At 38.4% G+C, this 14,680-nt stretch overlaps 1 protein-coding gene across 1 annotated transcript in view; it reads left to right on the top strand.

Moving 5' to 3' along the window:
* Positions 1 to 14,680, top strand: part of LOC150091547 (cholesterol transporter ABCA5-like) — a 389,022-nt gene that overhangs the window by 27,407 nt on the left and 346,935 nt on the right. The window contains exon 3 of the mRNA XM_090376152.1: positions 11,143 to 11,533. Coding sequence (XP_090232278.1) covers positions 11,143 to 11,533 — 391 coding nt within the window. The remainder of the gene's footprint in view (positions 1 to 11,142; positions 11,534 to 14,680) is intronic.

The following is a 14,680-nucleotide window of genomic DNA, read 5'->3' as shown; positions in this document are numbered from 1 at the left end:
GTTTCCGGTGTGGTGCTTACGCCGGGGTGTGGTAGGATGGCTTTATTTTTCTGTGCGGATGATGCAGTTTTAGTTGATGTGCAGGGTATCTCACTACGTTGGGGAGGTGCCCTTGATGCACTGTTGAGGGACTCGCTGTCAGGTATTTCCTTGCATGAAAGACATGAAAAATTGCGTCTCCGTTGCTTGTTCATCTTTTTTAAATCAATTTTGAGGCATGATCCACAAAACGTAGCGTAGCACGTAACACAGATAATGCATGGGTCAGTGTTTAATTTGCATATTTTACATTCGGCTATGGTGAAGATTTCATTTAACTCGGTCTTATTTGGATGTCTGATGGGAAATGCTCGTGTTTGAAGGTTTAACCGGCTAAATTGATGTTATTTAGTTCAGAAAGCTTGTCACCAACTTTAGGAATGCAGTTAATCTGTTTCCGGGGGAGGGGGTGAATTTCCAGGAATTAGTAATTGACGCATATTGCCAGGGCAACTGATCGCAAGTACTAACCTACAGCAGTGCAGTCTGACCTTGATCTGTAGCCGGCAGCGGTAAGTGGTGCTGGTCAGAGCATTAATACAGCTTGATCATGTCCGATTATGAGATTCTGTAATATGAAAATGAACTGCAAATAATAAATACCTGGGTGCCTTGGTCACCTTGAAGTTGATGTCTTCTTCTTCAGAGTCACTTGAGGAGTATAACGATACTCAAATCACCTTATAAACTTAAGAATATCTTTATAAAATTTTAATGATTACTGAGAGCAACATACATACGTGACCGTATGGTCCGGCGTCACCTATAATTGTCATCGCCACATATAATTGCCATCTATAATTGTCAATCGCCACCTACGTCTTAACTATTCCTGCAGTCTTGTGTAGATGAGCCTGCAGTGCTTCTTTAACCAGTGATTCCATTATTTTCTCCAGAACACAAGTTAAACTAACAGGTCTATAGTTACTTGTGTCACCTTTTGAACTCCCTTTGTTAATTGGTGATATATTTATTTGCACACCTCCAATCCATGGGGACCTCCCCTGAGTCGAAGGAAGCTCTCATAATTATGTCTTAGGGTTTGCTTACTTCCTTTGCTGCCTCCTTTAATCTAACTGGATAGATCCCATCCACCCCAGGTGTCTTTTTTATGTTTAACTTCAACAATTTTTCCTCCATTTTTTGTTCTCAGTTATTACAAAATCACTTAGGTCCCTGTTAGAGTTTGATAAACTTCTGGCACTCCCCTCATTGAATAACTCCTCATGTGTGAATGTAGATGCAAAATACTCATTCAATTTATCAGCTACCTGAGCATGATCATCAATAGTCAACCCATCTATTTTAAGTGGTCCAATCTGATTCATCCCTTTGCTTCTAGAGTTTACATAAGTAAAGAACTCTTTGCTGTTTTTCTTTGCATCCTTTGCCAAAGATTACGCTGCCTTCATCTGCCTAATCTCCTTTATGACTTGATTACAGACTAGCTTATATCTGCAAAAGGCTTCTGTGTCATTTGATACTTTATATACATCCCATACATTTTTCTTCTCTGCCACGAGCCTCATTAATTCATCTGACCTCTACTTAGGCCTAAACTTTGAACAGTATTTCTTAATTGGGAAAAGCCTAGTAGCCTGCAAAATTAAGTCCCTGAAGGCTTCCCACTTAGAATTCAATATTGGCAACATCATTAGTTGATCTCACTGTACAGAATTTAAAAACTGTCTGAAACCCCTGTAGTCACCTTTACGAAAGCAAAAGCCCTTCCCTTTAGCCTTGATGGTAGTTACATGTTTAAGTAATTCCCACATCAGTACATTGTGATCACTGTCACCCAGTGGCTCCTTTATCTGCAAATTCTTAATGCATGAATAATCACTGCTGATAATCAGATCAAGAGTATTACTCCCTCTGGTTGCCTCTCGAACATGTTGCTGTAGAAAACAGTCATCCAATAAATCCACAAAAGTCTTGCTAGTGTGCGAGTGACCAACCTACAAGTTCAGTCAATATCTGGAAAGTTAAAATCCCCCATTATAGACATTCTGATTTACAGGCCCACTCTATTTCTCTGCACAATTGCTCATTATACTCATCAGATTCATTAGGCCTATAACACACACCTGTTATCATTTTTCCTTTCCCAGTTCCTATGCCACACCAAACAGACTCAGCATTGCATTGTCCACCAACATCAATTGGATGCACTTCCTTAGATTTTATGTTTCTCAACTAACAGCATAACTCCTCCTCTCTTCCTGTCCTGTCTATCCTTTTTGTACACATTGTAATCCCCTAATTCTGCACTGCTTATGTCTGTGTGACACCACATCTCTGATATCCCAACAATATCTGCCTTTGATGTCTTGACTAGTACTTCAAGCTCATCAAAATTATTAACTATACTCCTAGAATTGGTGTACATGCAAGTATACAGGCACCTCTTTCTACTCTTAGTTACCGCAACACAGCCCATGTATTTATTTGTTCAACTATGACTCCCACCAGTTCTGAAAATCTCCATTGCCTTGCTTTCCAGGCTTCTGCTCATTCTAATAGAAGCAGTGCGAGAATCACTTTTGCCTGTGCCTGCAACCACTGTTACCCTTTTAGTCTGTGTACCCCCCAAACTAGCAGTTTTCTGACCCACCTAACACAGACTCAATAGCATCAGCAAATATTCGTGCACCCTTTCTATTTAAGTGTACCCCATCCCTGTAAAAGCAGTCTCTCCTGTCAACAAGCATAGACCAGGCTGAAAAAAATTCTACCTCTTGAGCCTTTCACAATCTCTCTAGGGCCGAATTGATCAACAAGGCTCTCATCATATACTCCCTCCAATTGTGTCTGGGCAGAATTGCAGACACTTTCACATTCAACCCTAACTCATGACTTTTTTTCAATATTGACCTGTACTTTTTTGAGTAAATACTGCAGATCTCTTACTCTTAATGTCATTAGTGTCAGTGTGTACAACAATATCACCTTTTGTGCCCTTAAAAGATGATATCTGCTCTACAACATCATCAACTTTTGTCCTTGGCAGGCATACCCTGGTCCTGTTCCACCTATCCTTCTTGCATAAGATATTCTCTGTCTCCCTGACAATAGAGTCACAATAATAACTAGTTCCTGTGGGACCAAGGCACCTCCGTAGCCAGGTGGGAAGGAGCAGCAGTGTGTAGCACACGCTTCTTGATTAGACCGGGGTTCGAGCCCGTCACCACCAAATACGGGGGGATGCGGAAAGGTCAAGAAATGACCACCGCATATTCCGGAGCAATATGGCCTTAGTTGCTAATGCTCCTAAAAATCAAATAACAAAACAGTGGGACCAGTGCATTCTGCCTTGGAGATTGCCTTTGTTGCCTGATGCACAGGAGTGAGCTCTGCTGTGGAGCTGGGCAGCTGAGAGCTTGATGGGCCCCTCATTAATTTCTTCAAGGGCATTTACCCTACACCACAAGTTCTCATAGACGCCCATTAGAACGCTGAGTTGGCGACTAATTTCTCAATACTCTAGACACCTAGCACACACAAAGGCATCCTCCTTGGCTAGATCATGTCTCTTTTTAGAAAGGTTGGCAAACATTTCACATTTCGCACATTTTTTGAGACTATGATGCATTGGAGAATCGCCCCCTTCATTTCCCTCCCGAGTCATGATTTCCATTTAAATACAATTTAATTAACAATGAAATTTAATTAGATTAATAATATTTTTTATTAATTGATAATACTATAATAAGCTAACAGATTCCTAATACAGTGCTTCGCATTACGCTATCTAGTTTTACATTATACCTTATGTTATCAGTCCGAGATATATATACGTTACGCTATATCTTATCGACTACAATATGGCGGTTAGTTCAACAATATTTGTGTCAACACCGGGAGTCGTAACTTCCGAAAATCTCTAGTTAAATTCAATATAAGAAGTTAACGAACGCTACTAAACATATTTAATATCTCTGTAAAACACAATGTAGTATGTTAATTAACAAAGAATACAGTAAAAATTAAAAATACATATCCCTTAGTCAGGAAATCTCTTCTGTGACCAGAGCACCCTCTCTGAAGATATCAGATATTCTCTATCATACGTTTAAACTTTGATCAGAGTACACAGTTTACATATTACTTAATGTCGCTATGTGTCATGTCACGTGATGTGTTGTCATATGACCATCTGGGATGAAACTGCAACAACAAAATAATACCTTGTGCCATTAAACAACAAACCAACAACAACAACAAATTAATAAGCCTTTCTAGTAAATGGGAAATGTTATGCAAACTTCTTTGATCACTGGACTGGCTGTGGGCTTAGAATAATGTGGAGACAGATACTATTATAGATACTCAAAAAATATATGGTCCATTTTTAATTTGTCTGATATGTTAGCTCTAGTAAAACAGTTACAGTTAAGTTGGTTGCAGTGGTCAAACTGAGTATTAGTGTAAAAACATTAGCATTAGCAGAGGCATTTGATGCAAGAAAGCAAGCTTATGCAGCATCAGCCAAAAAAAAAAAAAAAAAAAACCCACTTCCACTTCACCCCTCTGTTCGTTCAAAATACCTGTCCAGCTGAGCCTTAAACTTATTTAGGCTATCAACCTCCACCACAAGGGATGGCAGTCTGTTCCACCAACCAACCACCCGCTGGCTAAAGGCAAATTTCCGCACGTCTATCCTACATCTGTCTTTCCTCAATTTGAATTTATGCCCTCTCAGGTGATTTTTCTGAGCTAGAGGAAGAATCCCATCAGCATTGAGCATGCTTAAACCATTCAAGGCTTTATACACCTCTATCAGATCACCTCGCTGGTGCCTAGTCTCCAGACACTGCAATTTGCAAAACTTAAGCCTTTCTTCATAAGAGCACCCCTTTGTTCCATTCACTAATCTCGTTGCCCTTCTCTGTACTCGTTCCAACAGCTCTACGTCCTTCTTGAAATGAGGCCTCCAGACCTGTATACAGTACTCTAGGTGTGGCCTGACCATTGCCTTATACAAGGGAATAATCACCTCCCTATCCCTGCTGGAAAAATTCCTGTATATCATTGACAATACTGCATGAGCTACTCTTGCAGCCGGTCTGCACTGCTCAGAGAACTTCATATCTGCCTGCACAATCACCCCCAAGTCCCTTTCATTCTCTACCACTGTCAGTGTAGTACCACAGAGTTGATACGTTGCTCTGGGGTTGCTGTTTCCCATGTGTAGTACTTTACATTTGTCAATGTTAAACTTCATTTGCCACCTCTCAGCCCATCTGCTCAACCTTTCCAGATCCTGTTGCAGCAGCAGCAGCATAGTGTCAGTAGTGTCCTTGACAACCCTGCCAACCTTTGTATCATCTGCAAACTTGGACATTAAGCTTGATATACCATCATCAATATCATTTATAAATACAGAAAACAATAATGGACCCAACACTGAGCCCTGAGGGACTCCACTAATAACATTAGTCCACGATGAGCAGTGTCCATTGATTACCACTCTCTGTCTTCTCCCCCTCAACCACCCCTTTATCCATAGCAGCAATTTGCCTCCAATGTCACACTGCTCCAATTTGTGTAGCAGTCTTCCATGTGCAACAGTATCAAAAGCCTTTCTAAGATCCAAGTATATAATATCAAAGTTATTCCCTGCATCCAGTTCTTTTGTGACTGCATCATAGTATCCAATCAAGTTGGTCAGGCAAGACTTCCCCTTAACAAAACCATGCTGTGTCTGAGCTATAACTGAAGTCTTGTCTAAATGATCCTGCAGTGCGTCTTTAACCAGTGCCTCCATTAATTTTCCTGGAACAGAAGTTAAGCTCACAGGTCTATAATTACTTGTGTCAGCCTTTGATCCTCCTTTGTGAATTGGGGTCACATTTGCACATTTCCAGTCTATGGGTACCTCCCCTGAGTCCAAGGAAGCTCTCATAATTATGGCTAAGGGTTTGCTTACTTCCTTTGCTGCCTCCTTTAATATAACTGGATAGATCCCATCCACCCCGGGTGCCTTTCTTGTGTTTATCTTCAACAGTTTCTCCTCCACTTTACTCCCAGTTATTTCAAGATTCTGTAGCTTACTGCTAGAGTTGAATACAGCTCTGGCATTCCCCTTGCTGAATAACTCATGTGTGAATGTCGATGCAAAATATTCATTTAGTTTGTTAGCTACCTGAGCAGGATCATCAACAGTTGACCCATCAATATCAAGTGGACCAATCTGATTCATCCCCTTCCTTCTAGAGTTTACATAGGTAAAGAACTCTTTGCTGTTTTTCTTTGCATCCCTTGCCAAAGATTTCTTGCCTGCCTAACTTCCTTTGTAACTTGGTTACAGATCAACTTGTATCTATCATAGGCTTCTGTGTGACGTGTTAATTTGTATGTATCCCATGCATTTTTCTTCTCTGCCATATGTCTCATTAGTTCATCTGACATCCATTTAGGACTAAACCTTGAACAATATTTCTTAGTTGGTATGTAAAGCCTAGTAGCTTCCAAGATAAGTTCTTTGAATGCTTCCCATTTTGAATTTGCTGTTGGTAATATTATCAGTTGGTCCCACTGTATAGAATTTAAATACTGTCTGAGACCATCGTAGTCGCCTTTACGAAAGCAATAACCCTTCCCTTTACCCCTAATGGTAGTTACCTCTTTGAGTAAATCCCACTTCAGCACACTGTGATCACTACCACCTAGTGGTTCATTTATCTGCAGATTCTTAATGCATGAAGAATCACTACTTATAATCAAATCAAGAGTATTACTCCCTCTATTTGCCTTCCAAACATGCTGATGTAGAAAACAATCATCCAATAAATCCACAAAAGCCTTGCTAGTGTGTGAGTGACCAGACACCAAATTCCAGTCAATATCTGTGAAATTAAAATCCCCTATTATAAGACTCTCTGATTTACTGGCACACTCTATTTCCCTGTACAGTTTCTTATTATACTCATCAGAGTCATTAGGCCTATAGCACACACCTACTCTGAATTTTGATCTCCCAATGCTTATGTCACACGGGTGTCTCCGTAGCCAGGTGGGAAGGAGCAGCAGTGCGTAGCACACACTTCTTGATTGGACCGGTGTTCGAGCCCATCACCACCAAATACGGAGGTTGCGAAAAGGTCAAGGGAATGACCACCGCATATTCCCGGAGCAATATGGCTTTAGTTGCTAATGCTCCTAAAAACCAAATAACAAACAATGACAAGCTTATGTCACACCAAACTGACTTGACACTGCACTGTCCAGCGATGTCGACTGGCTTCACGTCCTTGGATTTTATGTATTTCTTAACTAATAGCATAACCCCTCCTCCCTTCCTATCCTGTCTATCCTTTCTGTAGACATTGTACTCCCCAAATTCCAGTTCTGCACTCCTTATATCTGTGTGACCCCATGTCTCTGAAATCCCAACAATATCTGCCTTTGATGTTTTGAGCAATACCTCAAATTCATCAAATTTATTTACTAAACTCCTAGCATTGGTGTACATGCAAGTATACATGCACCTGTTCTTTTTCCTAACACAACCCATGTGTTTACTTGTATCCCAATGATTCCCAGCAGTCTCTGAAATATCCTGTATCTTATTTTCCAGGCTGCTGCTCATTCCAATAGAAGCAGTGCAAGAATCACTTTGACCTCTGCCAATGGCTACTGTTAATCTATTATTCCTTGTATCCCCCCAAACTAGCAGTTTTCCGACCCACCTAACACTGCCTCGATAGCATCAGCAAACATTCTTGCACCCTTTCTATTTAAGTGTATCCCATCTCTGTAGAAGCAGTCTCTCCTGTTAACAAGTACAGACCAGGCTAAAAAAAATTCTACCCATTGAGCCTTACACAATCTTTCCAGGGCCGAATTGATCGACAAGTCTCTCATCATATACGCCCTCCTATCGTGTCTGGGCAGAATTGCAGAAACTTTCAAATTCAACCCTAAATGTTATCAGTGGAGTCCCTCAGGGTTCATTGTTGGGTCCATTATTGTTTTCTGTATTTATAAATAATATTGATCATGGTATATCAAGCTTAATGTCCAAGTTTGCAGATGATACAAAAGTTGGCAGGGTTGTTAAGGACACTGCTGACGTTATGCTGCTGCAACAGGATCTGGAAAGGTTGAGCAGATGGGCTGAGAGGTGGCAAATGAAGTTTAACATTGACAAATGTAAAGTACTACATATGTGAAACAGCAACCCCGGAGCAACGTATCAACTCTGGTACTACACTGACAGTGGTAGAGAATGAAAAGGACCTGGGGGTAATTGTGCAGGCAGATATGAAGTTCTCTGAGCAGTGCAGATGATCTGCAAGAGTAGCTCATGGCATCTTATCAATGATATACAGGAATTTTTCTAGCAGGGATAAGGAGGTGATTATTCCCTTGTATAAGGCAATGGTTAGGCCACACCTTGAGTACTGTATACAGGTCTGGAGGCCTCATTTCAAGAAGGATGTAGAGCTGCTGGAACGAGTGCAGAGAAGGGCAACAAGGTTAGTGAATGGAACAAAGGGTTGCTCTTACGAAGAAAGGCTTAAGTTTTGCAAATTACAGTGTCTGGAGACTAGGCACCGACGAGGTGATCTGATAGAGGTGTATAAAGCCTTGAATGGTTTGAGCATGCTCAATGCTGATGGGATTCTCTCTTGCTCAGAATAATCACCTGAGAGGGCATAAATTCAAATTGAGGAAAGACAGATGTAGGATAGATGTCTGGAAATTTGCCTTTAGCCAGCGGGTAGTTGGTTGGTGGAACAGACTTCCATCCCTTGTTGTGGAAGTTGATAGCCTAAATAAAGCTCAGCTGGACAGGTATTTCGAACGTAAGGAGGGGTGAAGTGTAAGTTTTTTGTTTTTTTTTGGCTGATGCTGCATAAGCTTGCTTTCTTGCATCATATGCCTGTAGTAATGCTAATTTGTTTTAGATCCCACTCCTCTGAAATTATTCAAAGTGAGGAGACAGATTCTCTGTATGAGAAAATCACAATAAGTTAGCATTTGTCTGATTTTACGAATATTAGCGGGTCTCGATCACACAAGTTGTCTGTCCAACACAAAATTGTCTCTGTGAATCAAAAATTCTAAAGAGAAAATGTTCACTCTGTCAGTGTTTCACGACACAAGATGTAATGAAAACTTTCAGGAGATCCATCTGTTTGGAAATTTGCCTGTGGCCAGAGAGCAAATGCTGGTGGTTAATTGCTGGAATAAACTCAAACTACCCATGTCTACAACACAAATCTGGTGTTGTAGACATGGGTAGTTTTGAATAAATTCAAGAAAAAACTGAATAAGCTGTTAGAGGGGGAAAGGACAGGTAAAATGCAAAGTGTTGGCTTTTTTTTTTTTTTTTTTTTTGCTTGATGCTGTATAAGCTTGCTGTTTTTTTGCATAATTTTCCACTACTGCTACTAATCGCAACATATTCCACTGAACTGAATGTTTGCATATGGTTTTCGAGTGTTGTTTACTAAGTGATCACAGACAAGAGAGTTTAGAGTTTTTCTCCTGTAAGTTTAGTTTTCCAAACCTGCACAACATACAAATTGGCTTGTGAATACACAAATGTGTGTGCATTCACAGGCCAACATAGGAATTGGTACACTATAACCAAAAGTAAGTAATTGATGCAAATCTCCAAAATAACAAATACTGTTTATGATGATTGTTAATTTGAGAATTTAGAGAAAAGAGAATACCTTTGTAATAAAACAACACTATATTCTTGTTATACTAAATCCCCTGCCGATCTCTACTCTTCAAAGGCAATAGTGAATAGCAATATTTCATTAAAAAAAGGAAATTCAAACAATGGGCATTTTCTTTGTATAATATTATGATATTTATTACTTAATTGTTAACAAATAAACAATTTGAAAGCATTTACAATAATGAATATCTGGAAAATAACTGCATTTCATCATTATAAACATTCCAATAAATAAAAGTGAGTCACCACATTTAATGCTGATTCCTGTTACATCAGACACTTCATTGACTTTAGACATAACATTCTGGATACTGGCTTGTACAACCAATTTAGATTTAAGGAATCCTCTTTTTATTCAAATAATTTCATTAAGAAGACAAGTCATTTAAATTTACAACACCTGGATTTACATTTTCAAAATATTTATGAACTCAAAATGGCAAAAGTAAAGAAAGCCTGCACGAGAAGCATGAAAAAGTTCGATGAAATTTACCGGTAAAAGTACTTTGCCGTAATGGCATTTGTATTGTTGCTCACTCGGTAAACAGACGGTGGGTGTTATTGGTCTGGAGTAGAAATTGAATCCCATGGGAGCTTGAAACCCTCCCGAAGTGTGTGTGTGGGGGGGGGTAACCTGACCTTTTTTTCTTTAGAATAACGAACAGAGCCATATTGGAAGTTCTGGCGTCGTAAAAAATGTTCGTAACGTAGTGTCACCGGTAAACTTTTTTCGAAGTTTGCGGTGCTTCTCGTATGGACTTCCTTTGCCTTTTTTTTTTTTTTTTATTTTGTTCTTAATAAGCAGTTTATCTACTGGTCCACCAGTGATTCTAAAGAAAAAAGGTCAGGTTACCCCCTCTACTTTGGGAGGGTTTCAGTCTCCCACGGGATTCAATTTCTACTCCTGACCGATAACACCCGCCGTCTGTTTACTGAGCGAGCAATAATACAAATGCTGTTACGGCAAAGTATTTTTACCGGTAAATTTCATCGAACTTTTGCATGCTTCTCATGCAGGCTTTCTTTACCTTCGCCCTCAAAACATTGCAAACAACTTCAGATAATAAGAATCAGAACAGCACTCAGTCATTGAATAAAAAATGCACAGAATGTCTTTACAGTTTCAACTAATATTATTTAACTTGGCACAGTTTTTAACTGTACATCAAATAGTTAAATAAAATTAAATTACACCATTTTCTTGTCATTTTTGATAGGCATTTAATCTAATGAAGGTTTGATAACATAACAGTAATTTTTAATGAATCTTTATACAAAAACAGGTAGATAACAAAACATTGTTTTGTAAATGCTGTAAGATTGATACAGATATAGTTATATTTTATTGGTGATGTGTCTGTTTTCTAATATTTTTTTATTAAAGCAATTTTTATATTTAAAAATAGGAATTTCTCTACCCTTTAATGATGACTGGACTCCTTATTCTTGCAAAGCTTGCTAATGTGTCACACTATTATAGTGGAGAAGAAAATCCAGTTAAGATTGGCTTTCTTAATGAGACATTTGTAAAGGAAATAAATCTTCTAATTGCTGAAAATAATACCGAAGTGAAAGTGATAACTGAATCCCTGAAGAATATTCTAACAGGTTATGATAAAAATGTTAATATTACCTTGCTTAATTCTGCAGAAGAGCTGGATGAGACATACAAGAAGAATCCAGATCCTCATAGTATTGGTATTCTTTTTGTTGACAAACCTTCAAAAAATGGCTCTTATATCATTAAAATGCCAGTTAATAAATTGCCCCATCCATCAACACTATATGGATCTCTAGGTGAGTGTCATTATTCTTCTTATTTAGTTTGGCCCATTGTTGTAAAAATAAGTGTATCATCATCATCATCAGCCATTTTCAATCCACTGCAGGATGAAGGCCTCTCCAGCAACTTTCCAGTTCCTTCTGTTTTGAGCACTGGCCATCCATTTACTACCCACAAACTCATGAATTTCATCTATCCATTTCCACCTTTGTCTTCCAGGTTTTCTTCTAGCTCCTCTTGGATACCATTCTGTTATTTTCTTAGTCCATCTGTCATCATGTCTTTGAGCTATGTCTTGCCCAAGACCATTTTAGTTCTTTAGTTTTGATAAGAATGTCCTTTACTTGAGTTTGCTGCCTAATCCATGTGTTTCTCTTCTTATCTAACAGTCTGATTCCCAATATAATTCCTTCCATTCTTCACTGTGTAGTTCTCAGCTTCTCTTCCATTCTTTTGGTGAGTGCCCAAGTTTCACTTCCATAAGTCATGGTGGGGAGTATACATTGGTTCATTATTTTACCGTTTCAGACAAACTGGGATATTGCTCTTCAGTATGTGACTATATTTCCTGAATGCTATCTATCCAAAATTTATTCTTCTCTTGACTTCCAGTCATTTATTATTATTACAGCTAATAACTTGTCCCAGATAAGTATATGACTCCACCTTTTCAATTACTGCTCCTTAATCATTATTTCCCTTTCTGTGGCATACTTGTTCATCATTACTTTTGTTTTAGCTATATTCATCTTTAGTCCAAAATCCTTACTAACCGTGCATAACTGATTAAGATTTTCCTCTAATTCTTTGGGATCGTGGCTTATGACCACAATGTCATCTGTAAATGGTTTAGGTACTCTCTGTTCACATTGTACCATATTCCTGATAATGTACCAGTGTACCATATTCCTGATAATGTACCAGTGTACCATATTCCTGATAATGATGTTTCCAATTTTCAATCACCCATTTTGATATGTAGTTCTCAAGCTTAGGCCATGGCTTAGCCCATCCTTATGGCATATTTGGGATGGCACCTCTGTAATACAGAATTTTTTTTTGCACAGTCTTTTCACTAACTCCAAATTCTCTTGCAGTAACACAATTATTTAATTTTTTGGCAAATTCAACAATTTTGAATTTAAAACCATTCATGTTTCATCCTTCTCACACTGAGATGACAATGAGAAATGTCAATCCTCTACGACAAAATATTTTCAGGTTTACTGGTTTAATGCAAGAGTACAATTCCCATACAACATAGTACTGACCTGACTAATGTAATTTCATTTAAGGCAATGTTAAATATCAGTACTGTTTAATAAAAGTAATTTTTTAAGATTGTCAATTTCTTATAGCACATTCACTTTCATAGTATGTACACTAATGCTAGGAGTATAGTAAATAAATTTGATGTACTGATTTAATTTGTCACATGCAGACATGGTGGGGATATCAGACATGGTGTCACTCAGACATAAGGGATGCAGAATTTGAATATGGGGAGTACAGTGTGTACAGAAAGGATAAAATGTCAAAATGTGTTTATGTTTCATGGAGGTCTATGGGGTTTCCCCATTAGTCACTGTAGCATCTGAATGAGTACAGAAAGGAAAGACAGGACAGGAGGGGGAGGTTCATGCACTTAGTTTTCAAGAAACTTATTAAATCTAAGGCAGTACATCCAGTCAACATGAGTGGCCAGTTCAACATTGAATCAGTTTGGTGTGATGTAAATACTGGGAAAACAAAAGTGAGAGTAGGAGTGTGTTATAGGCCTAATGACAGGGATGAGTATAACAAAAACATTATACAAAGAAATAGAGTGAGCCAGCAAATCAGAATGTCTTATAATGTGGGATTTTAACTTTCCAGTTACTAACTGAAACTTGTGGGTTAGTCACTCACACATTAGCAAGATATTTGTGGATTTATTGGATGACTGTTTTCTACAGCAGCATGTTAGAGAGGCAACAAAAGAAAGCAGTACTCTTGATCTGATTATCAGCAGCGACTTCGTGCATTCAGAACCTGTAGACGAAAACCCTCTGTGTGGCAGTGATCATAGTATGCTAATTGGGACTTACTTAAAGACATAACTACTGTCAACGGTAAAGGGAAGGGCTTTTGCTTCCATGTTGGTGACTACAGTGGTCTCAGACAGTTTTTAAATTCTATACAGTGGGACCATCTGATGATGACGTTGCCAGATTGTCCCTGAATGCCAAATTGAAAGCATTCAGGGAAGTAATTGTGGGGGCTATTAGGCTTTTCATTAAGAAATAAGATTTCAGGCTTAGACCTAAATGGATATCAGATGAATTAATGAGACTTCGGGCTGAAAAGAAATATGCATGGGATGCATATAAATTTTCTGATGGTACCGAAGCCTATTGCAGATATAAACTAGTCTGTAATCAAGTCACAAAGGAGGATAGAAAAGATAAGGCAGATTATGAGAAGTCTCTGGCAAAGAGTGTGAAGAAATGCAGCAAATACTTCTTTACTTATATAACAGTAAAAGGAAGAGGTTGAATCACATTGGTTCACATTACTTATATTAAGAGTAGAAGGAAGTAGTTGAATCACATTGGTCCACCTGATGATGGTTCAACTGTTGTTGATCTTGTGTAGTCTGGTGACGAGGTTAGCCTGTGTGGACGAAGCTCCTTGAAGCTCTTGGAACAGAGAAGTTTTTCCTGATTTATTTTCTGATTTATTAGCTTAAATTGTCATATTAACTTATTTTCTAGAGCAGCTTTATATTCCTAGTTACGATACTTAGTTTAAAGTTTAACTTAGAGAGAGATTTTGTAGGTATTACTTAGTATCGGTAACGGTATCAAATCCACGTGTTACAAATTGAACGAGAGGTCTTTTTTTAACCAAATTTAGTCGATTTATTAACCAATTGTTATATCAAATTATCTTCTATAAGTAGATTATAGACCTAGTCAGGATCCTTAGTTTATTCTAAATTGAGATAGCGAGATTTGGAAGCAAATCAATACTTACGAGTCCGTAGAAGTACCGTTCGAGAATTCCCGCCATTTTTACACGATAGCATAAGCTTAGTGTAGTATAGTGCATAATATAATATTGTCAATCAATCAGTAAATCTATTAATCTTGATAAACTTTATTGTCAATTAAATTGTATTT

Source organism: Mastigoproctus giganteus, chromosome 1 (genome assembly GCF_048544385.1).
Source record: "Mastigoproctus giganteus isolate SK-2022 chromosome 1, ASM4854438v1, whole genome shotgun sequence".
In the NCBI taxonomy this organism is placed as follows: Eukaryota; Metazoa; Arthropoda; class Arachnida; order Uropygi; family Thelyphonidae; genus Mastigoproctus; species Mastigoproctus giganteus.
Note: the sequence above shows the minus strand (reverse complement) of the source record. Positions and strands in the feature narration are given on the sequence as shown.